This window comes from Mustela erminea, chromosome 19 (genome assembly GCF_009829155.1).
Source record: "Mustela erminea isolate mMusErm1 chromosome 19, mMusErm1.Pri, whole genome shotgun sequence".
Taxonomy (NCBI): domain Eukaryota; kingdom Metazoa; phylum Chordata; class Mammalia; order Carnivora; family Mustelidae; genus Mustela; species Mustela erminea.
The window spans coordinates 31,774,912-31,799,174 of record NC_045632.1 but is presented as its reverse complement, the minus strand read 5'-3'; the positions used below and the strand labels follow the sequence as shown (position 1 = coordinate 31,799,174).

Here is a 24,263-nt window from a genome sequence, read left to right as displayed (position 1 = left end):
GCCCATATGAAAAGCAAATGCTCCATTTGGATCCTGATTGCTCTACCGAAGCTTCGGGGCCAGGTTCCAAGCTTCTCAGATGTGGAGCAGGAAGGGTGAAGGGGAAGAAGCGAGCAGAAACGGAGGACATCCTCGAGGTTTGGCAGTGCAGGGTGTTTTACACAACAGGGACCTCAACAACCCCACAGGACCAATCACGTGATTCACAGAGCCCAGAGCACAATGAAAATGTGGGCCCCATGTTGGAAAATTATTAAGACTTTATTGAGAGAAAGAGAGATTGTGAGCGCTCTCAAGCAGGGGGAGGGGCAGAGCAAGATGGAGAAACAGATGCCCCACTGAGCAGGGAGCCTGAGGCGGGACTCGATCTCAGGACCCTGAGATCATGACCTGAATAAAGGCAGATGCTTAATGACTGAGCCACCCAGGCATCCCCTGTCCTGTTTTATTCTCTTCAGTTTTTTTTTTTTTTTTTTTTTTAAATCAGGCTCTGAAATGACTTGTTTAAAGTTGTTCACATAAGTCCATGTTTCTGTCTTAGTCCTCCAGGAGAACATAAGCTCAACAGGGCAGAAATCCAGCCAGCTTTGTACGCCACCGCGATCCTGGTACCCAGCACGTGGCGGGTCACACGGGAGCACACAATCAGTGCGTGGTGAGGAGTGAGCCTGCCGGATCGCATGTGGTGCATTCAAAAGGCCACAGGGGCTCAGTGCCAGGCTCATGCCCTCCCTGGATATAGCCTCCGCGTCTGTCCCACGGCCATTCCCCGACTTCTTTGCTTTTCCCCTCCCAGCGACATCGTGAAACTTACATGGTTTGCCCTTTCAGCCCACTTTACAGGAAGAGGATATCCTGCAGAAATTAAAGAAAGGTGGGATGTTTAACAAAACCCCATAAATAAGCCCCTGGCAGGCCTTGGTGACTCCTCCTGCCACTAGGTCCAAATGTCATGTTTTATTTCCAGTCGATGGTCAGAAAGGGAAATCGCTTACGGAATGCCCAACCCCCAGCTGCATTCCCCAACGCCACTGCACAGTGTCCTGAAAATGATTCGGCCAACCAGCAATATCTACCAAAGCCAAACATATGCACATCCCATGTCCCACCCATAGGGATGCACCCAGCAAAAATGAAGCTATATGTCCATCAAAAGGCATGTACCAGAATGTTCCTAGCAGTGCTGTTCATGAAAATGACATCAGCAGTAAAGCAGATAAACTGTAAGTGAAACACCATTCCATAATGAGAACAAACCTTCTTTAAACCCAAGACACAATGTAACATTGAGCCAAAGATTCCAGAAACAGGGTACACCCTGCATGATTCTGTTTGCATCAAACATAAAACTAGGCGAAACTAGCCTCTGCAGTTGGGAGTCTGGCTAGGGGGCACCCTTGGAGGTGTTGGGGTGACTAGGAGACCCAGGGGTTCGTAAGGGGCGGTCACCTTCTGTTTCTGGGTCTGGGTGCTGGTTACCTGGGTGTTTTCACTTTGTGAAAGTCAATGCACTCCACACTTAGGTTACTTGCATTTCATGGATGTAGATTACTCTTAGATAAGAAAAGTTTTTATTGAAACAGGGGGAAACTCTGGGATGCCCCTAGGGGACTCATTCGGTTGAGCATCCGACTCTCAGTTTCCATTTGGGTCATGAGCTCAGGGTCGCGAGATCAAACCCCGGAGCTGGGTTCCATGCTCAGCGAGAGTGTGCTTGACTCTGACTGTCCCCCACTCACATGCATGTGCACTCTCTCTTGCAAATAAATAAATGTTTAAAAAAAAAAAAAAGGAAAGAAAGAAAGAGAAAGGGAAATCCCTAAATGGCCAACAAAGCAGGAGTTTTATATATTAGCTGTTCACAGTGGTTAAGAGTTGGGGCTCACTCTGGGGCTGGAGGCTTGAGTGTGAATCATGATTGTGTGTTTACCACCTGTGCTATCTCAGGCAAGTTATTTGACCTCTCTATGCCTCACTTCTCTTCCTCTGTAAAATGGGAGAAACAGCGGTCCCGAGCTCATCATATTGTTTTGAGGTTTAAATGGGGTGGGGTCGGATTTGTGAAGGCCATAGGCAGTGTTCCATGTGCATTACCGTTTACGGTTGGGAGTATGATGGCAGGGGTCATAGAGTATCCACACATCATAATACAGGGGAAAGATAGCTTTAAAAATATGTTGCATGCATAATTATGCACTTAAGTGCTTCCTTATGCTTTCTGAGCACTTTGCATGGATGAAGTCATTCATTTGTCCTCACAGCATTTTACAGATGGGTAAACTGAGGCACAGAGTGGCCCAAGTCCCTTTCCCAAGATTCCCTAGAAAGGAAGAGGTCGAGCTACGATGTGAGCCCATACTTTGTCCCAGCAAGCCAGGGGACCCCGGAACCTGGATTATACTCCACGCTTCTGTCTCGACCACACGTGGAAGACCCATTTAAGATGGAAACAATGGGTTGCCACTGGTGCCCAAGGAGCCAATAAACAATCCTCCCAGCCAGCTTACTGAGGACAAGGACGCAGAAGCTCTCAGAATTGTGTGTGGGTAAGAAGCAGGTGAGTCTGTGGATCTGGGAAGAAGAAAGGAATAGTTACCCAATTAAGAGTTCACGTTCAGGAGTAAACCCCCAAATGCAGATGGCACAGGATGGTAGGAACGCCTCACGAGCCTGGGTTGATTTTTTTTTTCTCCTTCCTTCTTCCTCAAAGCTGTGAGGAGCTGGAGAGAAGGAGGGAGCTGAGAGCCCACACATTTCCCAGCATGCCAGCCTGTGCCCTGCCGAGCAACCTGACTTGTCTCCTGCTTCGAAACAGCTGGAAAAATGTCAAACTGTCATCAGTGATTAAAGTGGGATTTTCCAAAGGTTTCAAAAATATTTCAGAATTCCAGACCTTCTTCCTCTCGCCGAAGATAAATCCAAGCAGCATTCCCTTAACAGATGCATCATGGAACCTGTTTTCCCAGCTGGTTCTCTTCTCCGGGTTCCCATGGTGGCGGAGGGAAGGCTTAGCCTTTTCTGTACAGTTTCAAGTAGGTCTTCTTGGCTGCTTCAACCAACCATGATGCGCGAGAGCACATGCACGGGCTCCAAGCTCCCCCAGAATACATGCAACTCTGAAATGTAATGATGGTGGACCCATCCACCTCCCTTGCACACCTTCAAGGCACCTGAGGAACGGACCTGTGCCTTATCCTCCTCTGTGTGCAAGAGAGATTATACCATGTTCAGGGCTCAGTGCCTGTTCGAAAGTTACTTAAGAACGTCAAGACTGCAGGGGTGTCCACGGTGGCTCAGTCGATTAGGCATCCAACTCTTGGTTTGGGTTCAGGTTGTGATCTCAAGGTCATGAGATCGAGCCCCGAGTCAGGCACCATGCTGAGCATGGAGTCTGGTTGTTCCGCTCCCCCTGCTCCAACTTTCTCTCTCTCTCCCTCACTCTTTCTCTCACGTAAATAAACAAATAAAATCTTTTTTAAAAATTTCAAGATTTCAACAGCAGAGCTTAGAGTACCTCTAAGCACAGGGCACCACACAGAGGTCACGTGCCTGTGAGACCAGTGCTATCCACACAGGAGCCTAGTCTGTTTGCAAAAAACAGTTACTGGATGTCCGTCCGTCTTGCCATTGTCATGATGCCCTCTGAGCTTACTCCTTTGGCCCTGGGGATTTAATCATTTCTTTTTTAAACATTTGCTGAGTGCTCACTAGGTACAAGGCATCGTTCTCAGCACTTCCCACGTGTTAGCTTATCCCCATGAAAATGCCATGAGGTCGGAAGTCTTCCCATGGAGGAAGAAGAGAGGCACAGAGAACCGAGTCACTAGCCCCAGGTCAGACGTGGGGCCAGAAGTCCACCCAGAGGTTCCTGCTTTAGGCCCTCCTGCCAAGTTAGAATTTGATTGTTAGAATTTGATTGTCCTCTGAAAGCAAAGACCCACATCTTACTCCCCTTGGCCTCCCCTCCCTGGTCCATCCTGGAAAGGGGCAAACATTCAATGGATGCCTGCAGATTTCATCACGGACAGCACTGCTGGTCATCTCTTCCAGCCCAGGCCTGAGGTCTGGCCCTGGAGAGGAGCAATAATTTGCTTTCCTCTTCCATGCTCCAAGACCAAGGTGGAGGAAAGGCTGGTGGGAATAGGTCCGGGGTTTGTCCTAGAGTAACATGGGAACTGGCCAATCAGAGTGGCCCCCAGGAGCTGGGGTGGTCCTTGCTGTGCCATGCCTTAAGTTCTTCCGTCACTGGGTCATTGGACCAGGGAGAAGACTGGAGAGCTGGGGCAGCAGGAGAGTTCTAGCAACTTAAGAGTAAGGCAATAGAAATGTTGCCATATTTTGACCACCAACAAACCATGCATATACCGACCAGCTGGATACCTGCCTGCTTTCTGCTCACTTCCCCCATGACAACAGCCTTCCATGGTGGTTCAGAGAGTGCACTGCTAAGTCTAATCTCTAAAAGCCAATTTAAATCCACAAACAGGGGTGCCTGGGTGGCTCAGTGGATTAAGCCGCTGCCTTCGGCTCAGGTCATGATCTCAGTGTCCTGGGATCGAGCCCCGCATCGGGCTCTTTGCTCAGCAGGAGCCTGCTTCTCTCTCTCTCTCTGCCTGACTCTCCGCCTACTTGTGATCTCTCTCTCTCTGTCAAATAAATAAATAAAATCTTAAAAAAAAAAATAATAAATCCACAAACATTTGGCACAACTACAGGGTGCCAGAGACAGAGGGAGTGTCTGAAGGGACAGTAGACAAAGGACTGAAAATAGCATTCTGGAGTATGATTGACACTGGGCCTGGCACACAGTAGATGCTCAGTTAATACCTCATAAAATGAGCTACACTGAAATCAGAAGCCCTACCCCCAAGACATCCAAACCTGTTTAGAACCCACTGCTCTATATCTGCAAGGCTTTGTAGTAGTTACCTGTGTCTCCTATGTCTAAGTAACAATTATCCTAAAACACAGCAGTTTAAAACAGGGATCAGCAAACTTTTCCTTAAAGGGCCAGAGAGTAGATACCTTAGACTCGTGGGCCATATGACCTCCATTGCCACTAGTGAACAGCTCCTGCTGATGGAGCAGGAAAGTAGCCAGAGACAATATGTACACTAATGGTCATTTCTCTGTTCCAATAAAACTTTATTTACAAAAACAGTTGGCTGGCCCACAGGCTCTGGTCTGCCCACTCCCAGCTTCAAACAACAAACATTTATTATTTCAGTTGTTGTGAGTCAGGAATCCAGGTGCAGCTTAGCTCATGCTGGTGGCCCAGCGGTTCTCGTGAGGTTGCAGATGAGTGATCAGCCAGGACCAGAAAATCTGCTTCCGTGCTCACCCACAAGGCTGCTGTTAGACCTCAGTTCCTTGCCATATGGGCCTCCCACAACGTGGGAGCTATTTCTGTGTGAGAGAGAGTCACAAAGTGCCCGAGACAGAAGCCACAGTCCTTTTATAACCTGCTGTAATCTCAGAAGTGGCATCTCATCACTTATGCTGTATTTTATTTGGTAAAAGTAAACCAGTAAGTGTAGCCCACACTCAAAGGGAGGTGTCTCCATGGGGACAGGAGCTGGGGATCGCTGGGGGTCAAGTTGGAGGCTGGAGGCTACAATCATTCAAGTTGTCATTCATACAGTAAATGTGCTTTGCCTGTCTACACCTGCTGTACACTGTGCTCGGGGCAAGCACTGGGAATACAGTGGAGACAAGACACACACAGGCCCCCACTCTTCCCAGCACTGCCAGTGTATATTTTTCTTAGAACTGACCCTGTTATAATAAAAGAGAAAGAGAAACGTAACAAGAAAAGAAAAAGCAAAAATAACAACAACGACAATAATAATAATTGAGAAAGATCACTGTATAATAAAAAAGATTTCCAAGAACTCATAAATCTAACTCAACTAACAGTCCCTATAATAGAGCTCAAAAACCCAAATGGCTGCTGGAGCCTGACAGACCTCATGAAAACATGAAGACTCCCCCATTTGGAGAGCAAATGTGCCCAACAGAGAACCTGGGTCCCATCTCAAGGGACCTACTACCCCATTCAAGCCCAACCTATTAGGATCTGCTGGAAATTGGGCCCTGTGCTGTCACAGGTGATTTTTTGAGAAAGTCGTGGCATTGGGATTTTATGGTGCATCTCCTAGCTTGTTAAATATGAGCAATGGTGAGAGACGGTGTCTCCCTTTGTCTATTCTCCATCTCAGCTAGGTTTCTCTCGGTGTCAGGTCCTAAGGCAAAACCATCCATGCAGTGAGTTTATAGGGCAAGTGAGTCCAGAAAGCAAGAACAGGGAGTGAAGGGGGAAGAAGGAAAGCCACCCAAAGACGTCCTCTGGGGTTGACCGTTGCTACCAGAGCTAGATGCTTCTAGAACCTTCTGAGGCACCTACGCTGTGCCTCTTAGAGCTGCCTCCTCCAGAACGGAAGAGGAAACATTTAGCAGCCCACTCCCTCCCCCTTGGTCAAGAGAGGCCCCGTAGGTATTCATTCCTCTGTGCTCCTGGGGGCACATGTGTGGGTGCCCGCCAGTTGCTGCTAGCATCCCAGGCCAATACATCAGAGAAGCAAGAGGTACGTTGTGGAGGCTGCCATGTGAACCTGCTCGTGCTTGTCCAAGCAGTGGCCACTATAGGGTATGGCTGAACATGTCTGAAGTGGACACAAGACCCTGTACCATAAAGTGTTCTGCCCTACAGGGGGTGTGTGCAGCCTCTTGGGGTTGAAGTCAAGCTTGGCCACGTGATTGCTCCGGCCAATGAAATGTGAGCAGAAGTAGCACCGCTCTGTTCCAAGCATTTGCTTCCAGAACCAGTATGTGATTCCTTGCACTCTCTTATCTCCAATATGGCGTGCGGTAACACCCCAGATGGGAACTGCTCTGTCACCCTGGTCCTGGAGTAAAGACTGAAGACATCACAGTCAGGGCCATAGCCAAGAGCAAGGAGCCTGGATGGTTATCCACCAGTAAAGTTTGGGGATTGTTTGTTGGCTACTGCAGCAGAGCCCTGCCTAACCTGACTGATGCAACAACCAAGGCTAAAAGGAATTTGAAAAAAATGCAAGAGGATCAAAGCATGCAGGCTTTCTGCCCAGGACATCATGTTGCAACTTCTGTCTTAGGAGAAAAAAACTAGAGCTTCGTAAGTGAACTGATGGGTTCCTCGAAGTCCACTTTGCAAGCTGTGGGTTCAGGGAATGGAGGTCCCTGCTGTATACCAGGACACCATCAGCTGATAAGAAGGCTTATGGAGTTGGCCTTGCTCCAAGTTCTTCATGCTAACAAGCACACAGAGATGATGAGATGGACATGCCAAGCAGAAATGATGGGAAGAGTTTGGGCCTAAGGGAGTACGTGGGGTTGGAAAGTAGAAAGGAGGCATCAAGCTGAAGGGCTGAATTTTATGGTCTCTCCCTCCACTGAGGAGAGAAAGGGGCAGAGACTCCCATATTCACTTGCTGTAAGTTTGGCAGGGCTTCGCAGATCAGAGTCTTGGGTTCTACAACATTATCAAATAAATGTCAGCCTGCAGACTGAGTATGAAACAACTGAACACAGACAGGGAGCTCTTTCCTTGCCACAGGGCCTTTGCACATGCTGTTCCTTCTATTGAGAACACCATGCAATGGAAATATAATATGAGCCACACAGGCAATCTTAAATTTTCTAGTACCCACTTTTAGAAAAGATAAGCAGGTGAAACTAATTCTAATCCCATCTTTACTTAACAATATATCAAAAATCTCATTTCAACATGCCATCAATGCTGAAAACTGAAGGAGACATTTTACATCCTTTCTTTTCATACTAAATCCTTGAAACCTGGTGGACGTTTTACACTTTCTGTATATCTGAGGTTGGACCAGCTGCATTTCAAGTGTTCTTTAGTCACATGCGGCTAGTAGCTACTGTATTGGACAAAGCATCTTGAAAATACACTCCCCCCACCCCGGTTTTTCTCAAATAGTTTCATCTCAGCTAAAACACTACCTCCTCAAAGATCTGCGATTGTGCTGTCTATAGGATAAGCTCTCCTATCCCTATCACATCACTGTCTATGTTCATTTCCCTGTTTAACAGGCGAGATGGCTTTAAACAACAGAAATTTCTTCCCCCGTGGTTCTGAAGCCTGGATGTCTGAAATGTGACTGGGCTATGCATACTCTCACTGAAGGTTCTCGAGGATAATTCTTTCTTGCCTCTTTCTAGCATTCGGTGACTATTGGCAATCTTCGGCATCCCCTGGCCTGTAGATGCGTGGCTCCAATCTTTGACTTGGTCTTCACGTGGCTTCTCTCTCTGTCTCTTTGTCTGTGTCTTTTCTCCTCTTCTTATAAGATCACTAGTCTTACTGGACTAAGAACCCACTCCACTCCACTCCTCTAGGAGATAAAAATCCAGCATACAGTTGCATTTTAACGAATTATATTTGCAATGGTCTTATTTCCAAATAAAGTCACATTCTGAGGTTCTGGGAACAACATGAACTTGGAGAAGACACTAGACGACAGGGTACAGCTTGTATTATTGTGTTGCTTTATAATACTTGATGCTCTCCTAATTTTTCCTGCTTGCTTTCCTGTGTAGCCGTCAATGCCCACTAAAATGGAAGCTTCATGCGAACAGCTAGCTCATCAATCTGTTGCGTGCACTTAGCATCATTTCTAGACCACAGGAAACACTCAATAAACATTTGCTGCAAAGAGAAATGGAGAGACGGAAAAAAGGAGAGAAGAAATGGACTTTCTGGTTTGATTTTTTGTAAGAGGGGAGGGGCACAGGGAGAGGGAGAGAATCTTCAAGGAGACTCTGTGCCCAGCATGGAGCCCCATGCAGGACTGGATCTCACCATCCCTGAGATCAGGACCTGAGCTGAAATCAAGGGCCAGGTGCTTAATTGCCCGAGCCACCCTGATTTGATATTTTTAAGACAGTGCATGGGAATCTAGAAAGGGCTGTTGCAAAGGGGGTCTCCTGCAAATGGTTGTTTGGGGACAAGCCTTTCTGTTCTCTTCCCAGAAGACTTAGAACAGACCCGGCTCCTGCTCTTAGACAACCTCTCAGAGCTATTCATTGCCATGTCTCCTAGGAACCTGCCCTCAACCTCCCCACACTGTGGAAAATCAGCTGCCCCGCTAACCAGGAGAGTGGGAAAGAGCAAAGGAGAAAAGGAACCCTTGAGACTCCTGCCCAGGTCATGTCTCATGCCACTTTTTTTCTCTTTGGAGGAGCAGTGTCTGCCTGCCAAAGAGTGTCCAGTTGTCACAACTGAGGATGAAGACCATGCCAGCAACCCACGGCCTAGAGGTCATTGCCAGGAGTGGGCTAGGTGGGGATGGGAGCACACCGGAGCGTGTCCAAGTAGACGGACGGGCAGCAGTCATGAACTCTTAGTGACTGTGCTCACAAAGGAGAAGCTTGTGTTTCTCAGCCCTCCAGTTTTTCAAACAGAGATCTAGATATTTTTAATAAAATTACCTAATTAGCAAGTGTTGGCAAGCAATTCAAGTTTTGAAAAACTCAATGGAGGCCAACCTCACCGCTCCCTCCCCTTCCCCCCAAAAATGCCTTTGGCCAGAGGTCACCCTTGATTCCCAACTTCTGGGGAATGCAGGCCCTCCTGTCTTTAGGAGTTGGAAATTTCCAAACAATGTGGACCCGAGCAAGATGGAACTCTGGTCTATAGACTCATACACAGAAAATTTGCCCAAAAGAGGGAAGGAACAGGTTCAAATACCTAGGCAAACCAGAACACCTTCTCCCCTTTGCCAAGCAGAGATAATGCATCCTTGATCCAGGTCCCTTCCAAATATTTGCATGAAGTATAAGGATTAAGGTCAAGGGAAAGCCCAATAGCCTGGCTGCCCTTTTTCTTCCCTGCCCTTTTCCAGAGACTACTCTTTGTATATCTCCCATCCAAACTCCCAGCACCACCCCCTCAAGTCCCCAGAAGAACCTGATCTTCCTCCCAGAGGGATCATAGTCAAAAAATATCAGATGCGTGTCCAGTCTGGTCTTGCCAAGCTCTCTGAGCCTCAGTTTCCCCAACACTAAGATAAGGGCTATGTCATACCGCAGCTTTGTGCAAATTGGAGAAAGGCACTTTTCTTCTAGTGCTGCCCTAAACCAAGGCACCAACTCATTGAGTGCAAGACTGGACTTCAGGACCCTCTTAGCCCCTCAGCTGGGTGTTTTGGTTCAGTGAACAGCCTGCACAACCATACATGGCCACCATGGATAGTCTCTCCTTTATAGATCTTATATGTGATACTGTTTAACACACATTATTTGTGATAATGCTTTACACAATTATTTGGTAACTAATAATAACTCGACTTTTTTATCCTAATTTTTTAAATATACTTTTCAACAAAGAGTATGTGTCTACGTTAGTAAACCCTAAACCAGTGCAGCTTTTAGAGTCCTCATTATGATTTCAGGTATCTTGGAGACAGAGAGTTAACATTGTTGAATAATAAGAAGCATTGCCTTTTCAAATCTCTCATTTCTTCTGGAAAAGATGCAGTGTTTAATACTTCCAACCCCTGCTAATGATTACACACACACAGGTCCTCGAGAAGCCATTCCCAAGCTAGCAACATGGTTCAAATGTTTTAGATTGCTTGGTTTTAGTTGTTTTTTATCTTTTCCCATTTCCCTTTATGGTGAGTTAGAGCTATTTTCAATGTACAGTAGCAGTATCAGGTTTTCTTTCCAAAAACATGTATGTAAGTATTTAAAATGAGTCAACCTAAGGAAAAATGTTAAACAAATAATAGAGGTGGTAGTGGAGGGTTTGAAGTTTGGGAAACCCGACACCACCCAATTCCAGACAAGACCAGATCTTGATGTTTTCTCAGCTTTCCCGGGTTTGAAGTTGGGAGGAGAATGGGGGATTAGTGCAAATGTCTAACACCCAGAGGTCCCCAACTCCCGCTGCGCCTGGAGCTGGGGATCTCTGCCCTTCTGGGTTTCCAGCAGTGGCTTCCCTCCGAGCTCAATTCTTCAAGAGTTTGACCCCTGGAAGCTGCAGGCTTTCATAACCTTTCCCTTCTCTGAGTGGCATGCCTGGGTCTTGTCTCTTGAGCTCCCGGGACCTTCTCAGGGAGTGACATGCCCCTCTAGAATGACTGGGTCCTCCAGGTCGGCCCCAGGGAGGCTGCGCCCAGGCTGAGTCTCCTGCGGACAACCCAGGGGCCTGAGCGCAACCTGCCCCAGCCCTAAGCGAGGGCCGCTGCGCCCTCCCAGATGAAGGAGTGAGCGGAGCCTTACACAATGCGGCTGTGTTTGATCCCGCGACGTGTCACTCAGAATTCGCAAACAATTTATGGCCATTAGACGTCGTTGTCAGGCACTAATTTCCTGGTGGCGCTCCATCACAGGCCTCGAAATATCAGGGGAGGGGGCTCAGAGGCCCATGGGCTGGGGGCGCCAGGGAACCGTAGTGAGCCAGGCGGGGGTTCCCATAACGAGGCTTTAATGAGGGGAGCGCGGCCGGCCTTTGTGGAGAAGCCCAAGGAGGCGGCGGCCTAGCCTCGCGCTCCGAGAGGTCACTTCCTCCCCGGGGCCCGAGCACCCGCCATCCCGTTGAGGTCCAGCTGTGGCCACAAGGCCCGGTGCCCATTGCGGGCTCTCTGGGGCCCTCGCCACACTTGCCGGCTCGGAATTGAGGCCGGAAACGCAGTCTTTTCCATGCAACAATGCAAACGCGCTCATTACCATCTCCTCAATATGCATGAAGAAATTGCGCGAGGCTGTCCGAGCCCCATCACCCGGCTCTGGCCTCAGCATCCAATAAGGCGACATATTCATCTCCCAAGATGGATGAGGAGGGGGCACCGCGGGGAAGGCAGATCAACGGGGTGGGGGTGGGGGTGGGGGGGGGGGTGGGGGTGGGGGTGGGGGTGGGGGTGGGGGTGGGGTGGGGGTGGGGGGGCGAGGGGACACGTCCTGGAGAGAAAGAGAAGAGAAAAAATACACGCAGAGGAGAACCTGAGAGACAGATCAAGAAACCGGAGAAGCACATAGACTGGGATGAAAGAGAGAAGGAAAGACAGAAGGAGAATTGGGGGGTGAAGGAGAGGGTCCGTCGCCGAGGTAGAGAGATAAAAAGAGGCAAAATCAGGGCAGAGGGAAGGAGCCACTGCAGAATGGTCCAGAGGAACAAATAAAACAACGAACGAGGGGAGCGGAGGAAAGAGAAGGAAAATGAATGACTTAGAAATCGAATACCTAGAAAGTGGGAGAGACAGACAGACGGAGAGTGAAAAACAAAGGAGAGGGAGGCAGTGAAACTGCTCAAGTCAGGTGGAAAAAGGATGATCGTGGAGAGGTAAAGAAAAATCAGATCACTTGCGCTGAGGGCCAGGTTTTCGATCCCCGCCATCCTGGGCGCGGCGAGTCGTGGGCCCCTCGGAGCCCCGGGGGCGCGGGCCAGGCGGACTGGGGACGCGCGAGGGCGCAGCGGGGAGCCAGGGGCAGTCGGCCGGCCTCGCGCCCCTCCTGGGGCCACCGGGCCGGCTCCAGGGCGCCCGGGACTGACTCCCGGCCCACTGCACGCGTCGCGGCCCGCAGCTGCGGCAGCCGGCCAGGCGGCCTCTCCCCCGCCGAGAGCAAAGTTGGCAAAGTTTCTCCCAAAGTTTCCCCGACGCTTCTCGGGACCCAGGGACCGATCTCAAGGCCCTGGCGACCGGTGGGGAGCCGCAACCCCTTTCCCGGGCGCCTCTGCAGGCCGCCTGCCCGTGCCTCCTGGGATCTCCGGGGTCCGAATTCCGGCTTGATGCAAATCCCTCCCCGTGCGGACGCCAGGCCACGCACTCCGGCGTCCGCAGGGCTGCTAATAGCGGAGAGAGAGAATGCGGAAGAGGGAGAGAGAGAGGGAGAGAGAGAGAAGAAAAAAATATTCTCAGCTCAATTTAAGTCTCATGGAAAGGGCTTACAACTGTAATTAAATCATTAAATTCTTGTCTACGCTTCACAGAGCGGAGAGAAATTAACTTCCCACCAACCTCATTTTCTATTTGAACATGAAATAATGATTTTCTGCCCGTCTAATTACAAAGCCAACATCTGATCAAGCCAGCATCCAGAGGGGATTATCGCATGCACGAGTATTAGACCTCATTACCAGCTTGAGTGCAAAATTATTACATCTTGTAATTGGATGGTGAGATTTATATACAGATCGGCCCGGTTTCTGTAAGATTGTAATTACAAGCTTCGTTGGTTAGCTACTTATCAGAACTTTGCAGGAAAACAAAACAAATGACTGAGGAAAACGAGCATTTCATTAACCTGTAACCCGAGCGCGGGGGGGAGGGAGCGGTGGGAGCGAGCGCCGCAGCGTCTGCAGGAAGCGGAGGGATCGGCGGCCGCACTGCAGCCCGGGGACTTCGGTTCTGGGAGGGAAGGACAGAAGACCGGCCTCGGCGGGGAGACCTAGGGCTGCAGCGGCGCCCCCCGACGGGGACGCTAGCGCACCGTGAGCCTGGGCGAGGAGAGGGCAGAAAGGGGGCCTGGTGGCTAGCGGCTCGCGTGCAGTGCTTGGCGCTGCCCCTGAACCTGGCGGGCCGCCGGCTCTGGGCAGACGTCGGGCCGAGCGGCACCAGGTGCGAGTCCAGCGAGCGCTGCTGTGTGCACCAAACGTGTGCTATGGTCACCCTCTCCGTACACTGCCACACTCGGGGCCGCGTAGAGAGAGCGTCTACAGCAAGCCTCCGAAGCGTTGTGTGTGCGCTGGGGACGTTGGAAGAAGGAGAAAAGACGGAGAAGCTTTTGTGTGCGGCGCGTTTTTGCGCGCATGACTTTTCCAAATCAACTTCCCGTGCACCTGCTTCTCCTCCCTGTGTGAGTGTCAAACTTTGACGTCCTTCCTTGGATTAGAAATCTCTGGAAATGGTTCGGCTGTCCTCGAACTCGAGAGTGCAGTCCGGGGCCGGGTTCTACTGGCCCGGTCGAGTTGCGGAGCTAGTGCCACGTCGGGGCTCGGCCGCCTAGGACGCTGAGTCCCGAAGTAAAGCGCGGACCTCCCGGGCCAGGGGTGATCTCTGCGGGACGCTAGGGTAGCGGAAAGGCCGCTTCTGCGCGGGACCTGGGACGCCGGGAGGGACCTGATTAATCGAGGTTCTTGGGTACGCGAATGGGTTTGGGGGTTCTCCTTTTGGGTCATGGGAGCCCTCGGACCTGCGTGGTTGGTTCACAGAGAACCACCTCGCCCCTTCCTTGGCCTCTCTCCCACCTCCCGCAGCTCGACGCAGCCAGGTCGATAGCTGGTTAATGCGGAGGAAGCATCTCCCCGGCTCATGGTTTTGTCTTTTCCTTCAGGAAGAGCTGAGTCTTAAAAAGTGAGCGTTTCATCCGGGCATTTACAGCGCACCCCACAGTCTCCCCACCTCGGGATCTGGCTCTTGGCTCTCTCCGTTCCGGTGCCCCCATTTGGTGCAAACTCTGGGGTACAGGGCCGTCGAGGCTCGAGGTCGAACACCTAGGAAGCACTCTGGGAAATACCCTCAATTTTGTAACCCCTGGATTTTCCGTGAGAAGGGGACCCCATGATTCCCGAAACCACTTGGCTGAGAGGTTTAACTGGAAACGAAATCAGGCGCCGGGGAAACATTTCAAAGCCACAGCTTCCCCTGATATCATCTCCTCTGGGGAGACTCCAGCTATGGCCAACGCCAGGTATCAGGCAGAGAAGCAGGTGGGGAAGGGATATGGGTAAGACCTCGCCCGAATGTGAGAAGGCCGCACGTCAGTTTCCCCAATCGAACACCAAACTGGTGGCCCCCAAACTTTCTCTTGTCTCCACCCCGCACACACACACACACACACACCGCAATTTTTCTCTGGAGCCGCTGCCCTGTGCGAAGACCGGTGAAAGGAGACGGGGAGTGAGGGGTGGGGTCAGAACTGGCAGTTCATTCCTGAACTGGACCTGCCCAGAGCTGCTTAGACTGGAGAGACACGCGGCCCGAGGCTCTCCGATCCCTCCGCTCTGGTGGAATTCGGATTCAATTCCTCTATCAATCAGCGCGCGGCGGCCAGTTTCCGCCTCACAGCCGGGGCTGGCCACTCCATGACCGAGTTACCGCCCCCCGTGCTGTCCCTGGGGCGCTACCGCTGCAGGCCTGGCCTGTGTGTCGGTCGCCGCCGCGGCCTAAAGCTTTTAGCCCGGAGTCGCTGCGATTCCGGGAATTTCAATCCCGCGGTCGGCTGCACGCCCTCATCCGTGAGGGTGGGCGTTGGGATCCTGGGATTTCAGGTTTGATTGAGGAAATATCCCACAGATAACCAAAAGTCTTGCCTGCCATCCCCACCCGAGACGGTGATAGGATCTCTACAGAAAGAAAACAGTTTGGCACGGTGACCAGGGAGCAGAGGAAGGGGTAGGGAAACGAAGGGTGTCTCCGGACTAAAAATTCCAATATACAAACTTCTCGAAGCGCTCTCGCAAAGTTCCTGGAGCTTCCTCCACCTGGCTCTCTGCTCCTCCCCCCACGCCTACCCACTTAGGACGCCGCTAGGCTCCACATCCCAGCGTAGGGTCTCCAGGGGGTCCACACTGCAGCCCCTGCCGAGGCAGAGCCCGCCATTTCTAATAAGAGGTTCGCACCCGGACACAGGCGCCGTTAAAGTAGCTGATTTCAGGGTTTGGTGCTCTGGGTAGGGGGCTGCTCGCTCCCCTGGGGAATGAGATGGCCTTTGAAGGCTCCACTAGAACGCACCCCCTCGTCCCTCGTACCACTCCTCTAGCTTCTTCCCTACTCCGCTGAGAGTGGCCTGGCATCTAGAGGTGCAAGCCGAAAAGGGGGCCCGGGCCGAGGAAAGCCCCAGCGCCTACGCTGGACCGAGATCCGGTCCCGACCCAGGCCCGGCGCTGGGGCGGGGAGAGAGGTACCGAGGGCCGGGCAGCGGGGAGGGGCGAGTTGACCCAGTACTAACCCGCGTCCCAGCGCCTCCCGCTGCCCCTCCCGGCGCAGGCCGGAGGGGGCGGGCAGGGACTCCGAGCGCCCGGGCTCGCGTCCCCGCCCCGCCCCGCCCAGCGCGCAGTATCCTCCGGGGTGGGCGGCCTCGCCTAGAAGGCGCCCCGGCGATTGGCGACTCGGGAAGGAGACGCGAGGAAAAGTCGAATAAGAGGGCGAGACGTCAGACCCGAGATTTGGGGAAGGGCAGGGGAGGAGGTGAGGGCGGGGACGGACACACAGACACAGCCTCAGACACCGATCCACGGATCCACACCCCCCTCACGGCACCTTAAGTGTCCCCAACTTTAGGCCGCCTGAGCCCAGGGCGCCGCCGAGGCCAGGGGTGGGGGTGGGGGTGGTGGGGGAGTTATGGGAGTAGGCAGAGAGATAAAAAGAGGGGAGAAGAAAGAGTGAACGGAGCAGAAAGGGGAGAAGAGAGAAGGAATAGAGAGAACGGAAAAGCAGGAGAGGGAAGAGAGTTTCCGAGAGTCCAGGAGAGTGAAAGAGCCCGAAGGAGCGGAAGCGATCCTAGGGGCAAGAGGAGCGCAGAGAGGGAGGGAAGAGGAAGGGCGAGGAGGGGGAGTGAAAACTAGAGGAGGGCGAAGGAAGCGAGGCGCGACACTGCTCGGGGAGAGGAGGGCAGTGAGGAGCGAGGCGCGGGCAGAGGCTGCTCCGGCTGGCAAGAGGAGGGAGCGCGGCGCAGAGAGGAGGGGCTTGCGGGCCCGTAGAAATGTCAATCAGAGCCCGGAGCCCCGGGAATCTCCGCCAATCTGTTCGGACCTGACCTGGCTCCTCGCCGCCGCCACCGCCGCCGCCGCCGCCGCCGCCGCCGCCGCGGAGCAGATCAATAGGCGAACGCGGAGCGCAGCTCAGCGCGGGAGGCAGCGCGGCCCCAGCCCGGCCCAGCCCCCGATGCGCGCCGGAGCCCGCGGGCGGCGCTGAGCAGGGCGGCCCCGGGGGCCGGGCCCCCTCTCCGTCCGTGCCCCGCGGGCCATCATGTCCTTCCCCCAGCTCGGATACCAGTATATCCGCCCGCTCTACCCACCCGAGCGCCCGGGGGCCGCCAGCGGCGGCGGCAACGCTGGGGCCCGGGGCGGCCCAGGAGCCGGAGCCTCGGAGCTGGCCGCCTCGGGGTCCCTGTCCAACGTGCTCTCCTCTGTGTACGGGGCGCCCTATGCCGCGGCGGCAGCGGCTGCCGCAGCCGCCCAAGGCTACGGTGCCTTTCTGCCCTACGCCGCCGAGCTGCCCATCTTCCCGCAGCTGGTAAGCACCCAGGGAGCCGGGGTGGGGTGGGGGAGGGCTGGAGAGCTGGGGCGCGGGAAGAGGTGAGCGCGCGGGAGTAGATGAGCGCGGCCCAGGCCGGGAGGGTGGAGGCGGCGACGGCTAGGGCTCACCCGCGCTCCCTCCGCGCGTGTCCCTTCCCTCTCCATGTGCGTACAGGGCGCGCAGTACGAGCTGAAAGACAGCCCGGGGGTGCAGCATCCGGCCGCGGCCGCCGCGTTTCCGCACCCGCACCCGGCCTTCTACCCGTATGGCCAGTACCAGTTCGGGGACCCGTCCCGTCCCAAGAACGCCACCCGGGAAAGCACTAGCACGCTCAAGGCCTGGCTCAACGAGCACCGCAAGAACCCCTACCCCACCAAGGGCGAGAAGATCATGCTGGCCATCATCACCAAGATGACCCTCACCCAGGTGTCCACCTGGTTCGCCAACGCGCGCCGGCGCCTCAAGAAAGAGAACAAGATGACTTGGGCGCCCCGCAGCCGCACCGACGAGGAGGGCAACGCCTACGGGAGCGAGCGCGAGGAGGAAGACGAGGAGGAGGACGAAGAAGACAGCAAACGCGAGCTGGAGCTGGAGGAGGAGGAGCTCGTGGGGGAGGAGGAGGACACGGGGGGCGAGGGCCTGGCGGACGACGACGAGGACGAGGAGATCGATTTGGAGAACTTAGACGGCGCGGCCACGGGGCCTGAGCTCGCCTTGGCTGGGACGGCGCACAGGGACGGCGACCTCGGCCTGAGACCCATTTCAGACTCCAAGAATAGCGACTCGGACGACAGCTCGGAGGGCCTGGAGGAGCGTCCACTGCCGATGTTGAGTCTGGCCCCAGCGCCACCGCCGGTGGCCGCGGTTCCGCCTTCTCCGCCTTCTCCGCCTGCGGGCCTGGACCCCTGCGCTCCGGCGCCAGCGCCCGCCTCAGCCCTGCAGAAGCCCAAGATCTGGTCCCTGGCCGAGACGGCCACAAGCCCGGACAACCCGCGCCCCTCGCCTCCGGGCGCCGGGGGTTCTCCCCCTGGAGCCGCCGTCGCGCCCCCAGCCCTGCAGCTCTCTCCAGCCGCCGCGGCCGCCGCGGCCCACAGACTCGTCTCGGCGCCTCTGAGCAAGTTCCCCGCTTGGACCAACCGGCCGTTCCCAGGCCCGCCGCCGGGGCCCCGCCCGCACCCGCTCTCCCTGCTCGGCTCGGCCCCTCCACACCTGCTGGGACTTCCCGGAGCCGCGGGCCACCCGGCCGCCGCCGCCGCCGCCTTCGCTCGACCGGCAGAGCCCGAGGGCGGAACAGGTGACTACTGAGCGCTGGGTGCGGAGGGAGGGGGGTGGGTTCTGGGGGTCGCCAGGGGGCAGACGGAGATGGGCAGGACCCCGGGGACGCAGGACGCTTACCACCCCGCGCCTGCCTCGAGCGGCCCTGAGTGCTGGAATGGAGCGCTCTAAAGGCCTTCCTTTTTCTTCCCCGCTTCCCTTAGATCGCTGTAGTGCCTTGGAAGTGGAGAAAAAGTTACTCAAGACAGCTTTCCAGCCCGTGCCCAGGCGGTAAGAGACCCCGCGGTAGGGGCAATGGTGGGACAGGCAAGTGGGGGAGGAACGAACGCTGAGGCCCACTCGGCTTTCGGCCCCGGGGGAGCGCCGCCGGGACGCGCTTTAACAAGTGTACGAACCCCGCAGCCCTCCGTGCCCCACCCCCCCGGGCCCACAGCCGGCTTGGCCATCCCAGTCCTGGCACCCGGGCGCGGCCCAGGGTATGGCGCCGTGGGCGCCGGAGCCCGGCTGGGCCAGCAGGCCCCTGGAGCGGGCGGCGGCTCTGGGACGCCCCTTCAGGGGTCTTCCAGCCGAGACCTCGGGTCTGATGCCTTCCTGCCCTTCTGATAGTTAAACCGGAAGCCCAACATCTACAGCTGGAACGCAGCTGACACTGAGACACCTCCCAGACCTCCCTGTGGCCTCAGCCCCCGGGTTGGGTCTCCTGGTCCTAGGCAGCACCGGTGCCTCGCTACTCTTACTACTACCATTGCTTCTCTCTTCCAGGCCCCAGAACCACCTGGATGCCGCGCTGGTCCTCTCGGCTCTCTCCTCGTCTTAGTACTTATTTTTAAAAAATTTTAAATCGTTGTAATAATTGTAAAAAAAAATTGCTCTGTATAGTTATGACTTGTAAGCATGTCCGTGTATGAATACCTTAAAAAAAACCTAAACAAAAAAAGAAAAAAAAAAAGAAATAAAGCAAGTCCCCCTGAGTCCTCCCCAAGTGGCTTCTGTACCCCACATTAGCTGAGTTTGTGAGGGTTTTTTTTTTTTTTTTTTTTTGGTTTGGTTGATTTTGGGGGGTGGAGTTTCCGTGAGAATAAGCGTGTCTGACTTTTTTTGTATATACAGCAAAATGTACATATGTGTGAACCAAATTGTACAAGAAAGTATCTATTTTTGGCTAAATAAATGAGCTGTTGCCACTTTGACTATAAGCCGCCTGTCTGACCCCCCCCCCCCAACGATGGATCTATTTGGTTTCTGTTTTATTTTATCCACTCCCCACACCCCCCATGTTTGAAGGGTCGCTGGGATCAGCGGAAAGGGAGAATAAGACCATTTTTTCTGAAGAGAGCAGTGACGGAGGAGACAGAGAAGTGGTGGGCCTGGGCTCGTCCTTGGAGGTGAGGCAGATACAGACGTCCGGGGGCGCCCATGGGAAAGGGCAGAGAAGACAGCGGGGAAACTGACACGATGCCCTCCAAGGAGCCTGGGTGATTGGACCCACCCAGCAGGGCCACGGTAGAGCCTACTCTGATAACAAAGCAGAAAGACTCAGAGAAGGGTCTGGAAGCTGAAGGACTAGGGTGGGAAGTTCTCATCACTCCAGCAACCCCATTCTTAGATAGGCACAACTGAGGTTTGCTCAGTCCAAACTCCTTCCAACCTCATTGCGCCCCTAGACTCTTCCTTCTAGATTCAAGGGTGTGGGGTGGCGGTGAGTAGGGCGAGGGTATGGAGGAGCCGGCAGCCTAGGGATGCCCATCGTCTCTTCTGGGTGACTGTGCCCAGCCCGAATGGAGAGTTGGGGACCCAGGTCCTGGTAGTATCTGTGCGTCTTGGCACCCCAGCGGTTTTTTCCCAAGTGCCCTGGAAGGACAGCTTTCTGGGGTCCCGTGGAGGGGAACAGGGGTGTTCCTGGCTGTACCTATGGATCCTGGATTGAGACTCCCCACCCGTCAGGGGGTGGGCTGGCTGGGGGAGGGAAGCAGGAAATTTGGGGCTGGAGCTCCCTCTACAGGACGAAAGCGCCACTAGGCACCTACCTCAGGCGGCCTCTCCAGCCAGGGCAGGCCAGGCCTCGGGCCCCTTCCTCGCTCCGTCATCGACCCCTTGTCTTCTCTTTCAGTCCGCCAGCCTGGCCCAACTCTGACTTGAACAAGTTGTAGGGAGCACGGGAAGAGTGCCGCCGAAGTGGAGGGACCTTGTTTATACCTCAGTCCCCAGGTTTAGTTGGTAAACTTACAGGGTGGCTGGATATCAGGTGTTTGTCCCCACCCCACCCCCTGGTGGGGGGGCCTGTGGCAGTCCCGCGGGTCCCCTGGGAGGTTTGGAAAGAACTTGCGGACCCAAAGCCATAGAACAAGGCACAGCATGTTCAATTTAGTGTACACTTCTAGGGCCGGCCAGAACAGGGTAGGCCCTGGAAGGCCCCATCCATGACTCAGGCAGCTCCCCGCATGGCCCCCAGGGAACCCCACAGAACCTGGGTAAACAGGGTGTGGTGACTCCTAGGGGCAAGGGGGAAAGAGGGTCTGTTGGTGGCCAGTATGAGTTGGTGGCCTTTCCCAGAGCGCTGGTGAAACAGGTTGGTCTCTGAGCAAAGACCTTCCAAGGGAGGCTGCGACTCCCCTCTTGCCCGCCCGCCCCCCCAAGAGGTGGGAGGTGTCTCTCAGGCTCCCTCCCCTTCCAGCTCTTTCAGTGGGGTTCAGACTCCTTCCCAGGTCCCAGAAGCGGGCTGTGGTCCAGCTCAGGCACTGGGCGGCCTGCCACATGGAACGGGCTTCAACTCTCTGGGTCTTAAATGTCAGAGGCCAGGGTTTCAGGGCCAGGCAGAGGCCTCTGCTGTTGGCCTGAATATCTTCAGGTGGGCGGTCAGCTAGCGCCTTTAGCCTTCATTGTGGCGCAGACCCAGCTCTCTAGTCTCCAGCCTGTGAAACTCTGGGCAGATAACTTCTCTGTGCTCTATTTCCTCATCTGTGAAATGGGAATCATGGTGCCTACCTCGCAGGAGAGGCCGATGAGAGAAAGCAGGTCTGCTGCTGACATGCCCAGGGAAGGTAAATAGCCCTAATCTTAGTAATACACTAATCCAGACTCCCAGACCCCTCTCTTCGCCCACCCACTCCCCTAGACCATGACAATGAGGTGTGTGGCTTCCAAGCACCTCAGGACCCAGGTCAACCCAGGGAGAAAGGTAAGTCCCCAGACCAGGGCGATCGGGCGAGGGGGCACAGCAGCAGGCAGACAGCCTTTCCACGTGGAAGGACCACCAACCACCAAGGGAGGACGGAAGACATCTGTTCACAGGGAGGTGGGTGTGGAGAGGCCAAGCCAAGCTCAGGGAAAGGTCTGACCCGCCCCCTGTCCTTGGTGACTCTCTAGTGTAAACGCTGCAGCCGGCTCACCTCTTCAGACCAGCTCATTCCAGGGATAATGGTCCCCAGATGAGACCAGTTTTGCCCCTACTGGAAGGGTGGGGTGTGGGGGGTGCCAGAGGAAACCTGGGGGACCTGGGAGTAGCTTCTGTGTCCCACAGAACACATGGGCCCTTCACATGGCCCTATAATGACCCCCATAAGAGAATGCGATCAAAACGAAAAAGATCCCACGGGCTTTCTAGCCAAAATAGGGCCGAGGAAGCAGCTTTCCTCCCCCATTTCACCAGGAACAAGTTCTCTGTCCTCCTCCTCGAGCCACCCCCGCCCCTCCCTCCTTTCAGGGATCCCAGGAAGGGCCCCTGACCACACTTTATTGTGCGGATCTAAAATTTTTAAAAGAAAAAGGAAGCTGGAGGGGTAGGGTTCACAGAGAGAGAGAGAGAGAGAGAATGAGAGAGACTGAAGGAAGCCAGAGAAGAACAAGGAGTAAGAGAGAGAGAATATCTGGGAATCCTATCCTGGGTCCTGATTAAGCTTCAATTAGAAATAAAATATGTCAATCACTCCGCCTGGAAGGGGTTCCTGCTGTCGGGGCTGGTTATGCAAAGCACGCCAAGGTGTGTGGGGATAATCAATTAGGTCAGAGGAAGGAGTGTATGTCACTGCTTCCCTCATTAGCTGCATGGAGCTGGAGGGTGGGGGGGCATCACCGGGCCAGAGAGCCGGAGGAGAATAAAATTATCTCCCTAAGTGATGGCCCACCTCTGGGATTGGGAGAGTCACCATTTCCAATTGAATTTATTTTCATGGGAATACAGGGAGGAGGAAGCAGGGTCCGGTCAGAGGGCAACATGGGAAGGCTAGTGCGGCAGAGGCTTCCCCCGGAGAGGAGAAGAAAGGGTGCTCCGTCCACCTACCTGTCCCAGGTGAGGAGAGAGGACACCTGCTGAGCAGGTGGTCTCCAGGCCCTCTGGAGGGACTACCCACTGTCTCAGGCCTGAGCTTTGGAAGGTAAGCAATAGGGATTGAATGCTTGGGTAAGAATTAGATGTCACACATCTTCACTGATTTGTTGGGACTTTCCATCAGGAAGTCTGGCTGTAGGCCTTATTATTCGTGTCTTTCTAGAACGTTCTCTGTATCCTGTAACTCCTGGCTGCTTGTACCCTCTGCCTCTACCAAATGAAAAAGGGCAATCGAGGGTATAGACAGATTGCATCTGTGGCTAGAGCTACCTCCAACTTGAGTAGAGGCAAGTGTCATCCCGACTCGAGGCTCCGCGTTCACCAGCTGCGTGATGGTAAGGACTGGATTAGATGAATTTGTTCCAAGCCAAGGTTGTCTCATATTGGACATTAGTGGAGGGGTGCCCGTAACCTCTCCGGATGTTGCCTCCTGATCCTGATCAGCCTTGTCATCGGATCCAGCCAACCAACATGACCCCATTGAAAATGTCTCCCGGTGATTGTATCAGGGTCAACCTGGCTTACGTGGACCTCCTGCTTCCCTCCCAACAGAGGCTCCAGCCCCTCTAAAGATCATCCCGATTGTTTGCGTGGAAAACCCCACAAGGCGTCTTTTCCCGAGAGTGGGAGGGGTGAGTAGCCAGGGCAAGCTTTGGAAGAGGTCCTGAGGTAGAGCGGTGGGTCCCTGCTGGGGGAGCCCCCACTCCCAGGACACACGACAGTATCTGAGGACACTTTCCACTGCCATGACTGGGATGCTGCGGCATGTCATGGTTGGAAACCAGAGATGTGGCTGACACCAGGGATGCTGTCCCACAGACACAGGCCAGCCCTGTCGGCAGAGAATCATGGGGTCCAAATTGTACGTCATGCCTCCGTTGAGAAATCAAGAAGGGGAGGGAGGGGGGAGGTGGCTGAGGCGATTAGAGCAGCATGTTTTATCCCAGAAACACACAGCTTGCGGTGGGAAACCTTAAAGAAGGATGCTAAGTGCGGGGGGTTGGGGGCTTTTGCTCTTTAAGACTTATGACCCTGGAAGGGGGCCAAAGGGGTGAGAGGACATGAGCAGGAAACTTGGCCAGCCTGGAAACCGGTATAATAGGTTTCAGCTCCCTGAACCGCTGGACGTGGGATCATCTCAGGAGGGAGAGACAGAGTCATCTCCAAAGAGGATGTGTGTCTGGAAATTTGGGGCCTTTCTCCCTGGATATTTATATCAGGAGCAGGTTACGGGAATGTTCTCACAGATGAAAGCCTGACTCCTGTGGTTTGGTTCCTAATTGCCACCTCTGAACCGCTGCCAGCCCTTCCTGCGCATAAATGTGCCCATTCATTTACCTGCTTATTTTACCCCAGAGCAGGTGTGTGTGAGTGTGCGCGGTTGTGTGGGTGCTGTGGTGTGTGTGTGAGAGTGTCCGTGG

At 54.2% G+C, this 24,263-nt stretch overlaps 3 protein-coding genes across 3 annotated transcripts; 2 read left to right on the top strand and 1 right to left on the bottom strand.

Annotated features, from left to right (window-relative positions):
• Positions 1 to 12,030: 12,030 nt before the first annotated feature.
• Positions 12,031 to 14,314, bottom strand: LOC116578856 (translation initiation factor IF-2-like). The gene is made up of 3 exons (XM_032323444.1): positions 14,249 to 14,314; positions 13,306 to 13,660; positions 12,031 to 12,844 (listed from the first exon to the last, which is right to left on the bottom strand). The coding sequence occupies exons 1-3, from the start codon at positions 14,312 to 14,314 to the stop codon at positions 12,360 to 12,362; spliced, it is 906 nt and encodes a 301-aa protein (XP_032179335.1). The 3' UTR covers positions 12,031 to 12,359.
• LOC116579725 (collagen alpha chain CG42342-like) lies at positions 13,355 to 16,382 on the top strand. The gene is made up of 2 exons (XM_032325395.1): positions 13,355 to 14,691; positions 15,763 to 16,382. The coding sequence occupies exons 1-2, from the start codon at positions 14,678 to 14,680 to the stop codon at positions 16,265 to 16,267; spliced, it is 519 nt and encodes a 172-aa protein (XP_032181286.1). The 5' UTR covers positions 13,355 to 14,677; the 3' UTR covers positions 16,268 to 16,382.
• IRX3 (iroquois homeobox 3) lies at positions 16,381 to 19,711 on the top strand. Its single transcript, XM_032325394.1, has 4 exons — positions 16,381 to 17,237; positions 17,415 to 18,534; positions 18,719 to 18,785; positions 19,278 to 19,711. Exons 1-4 carry the CDS (start codon positions 16,971 to 16,973, stop codon positions 19,330 to 19,332), a joined length of 1,509 nt encoding a protein of 502 aa, XP_032181285.1. The 5' UTR covers positions 16,381 to 16,970; the 3' UTR covers positions 19,333 to 19,711.
• The last annotated feature ends 4,552 nt before the right edge of the window (positions 19,712 to 24,263 follow it).

What these genes read in the sequence shown, in the direction of transcription:
- IRX3 (XM_032325394.1), top strand. Translation starts at nt 16,971, where the DNA reads ATGTCCTTCCCCCAGCTCGGATACCAGTATATCCGCCCGCTCTACCCA. An exon ending in AGAGCCCGAGGGCGGAACAG is followed by an intron (nt 18,535 to 18,718) that starts GTGACTACTGAG and finishes CGCTTCCCTTAG; the next exon opens with ATCGCTGTAGTGCCTTGGAA. An exon ending in TTCCAGCCCGTGCCCAGGCG is followed by an intron (nt 18,786 to 19,277) that starts GTAAGAGACCCC and finishes TCTCTCTTCCAG; the next exon opens with GCCCCAGAACCACCTGGATG.
- LOC116578856 (XM_032323444.1), bottom strand. Translation starts at nt 14,314, where the DNA reads ATGAGCCGGGGAGATGCTTCCTCCGCATTAACCAGCTATCGACCTGGC. An exon ending in GCTGCGTCGAGCTGCGGGAG is followed by an intron (nt 13,661 to 14,248) that starts GTGGGAGAGAGG and finishes GGGTGACCATAG; the next exon opens with CACACGTTTGGTGCACACAG. An exon ending in CCCCCGCGCTCGGGTTACAG is followed by an intron (nt 12,845 to 13,305) that starts GTTAATGAAATG and finishes CGCTATTAGCAG; the next exon opens with CCCTGCGGACGCCGGAGTGC.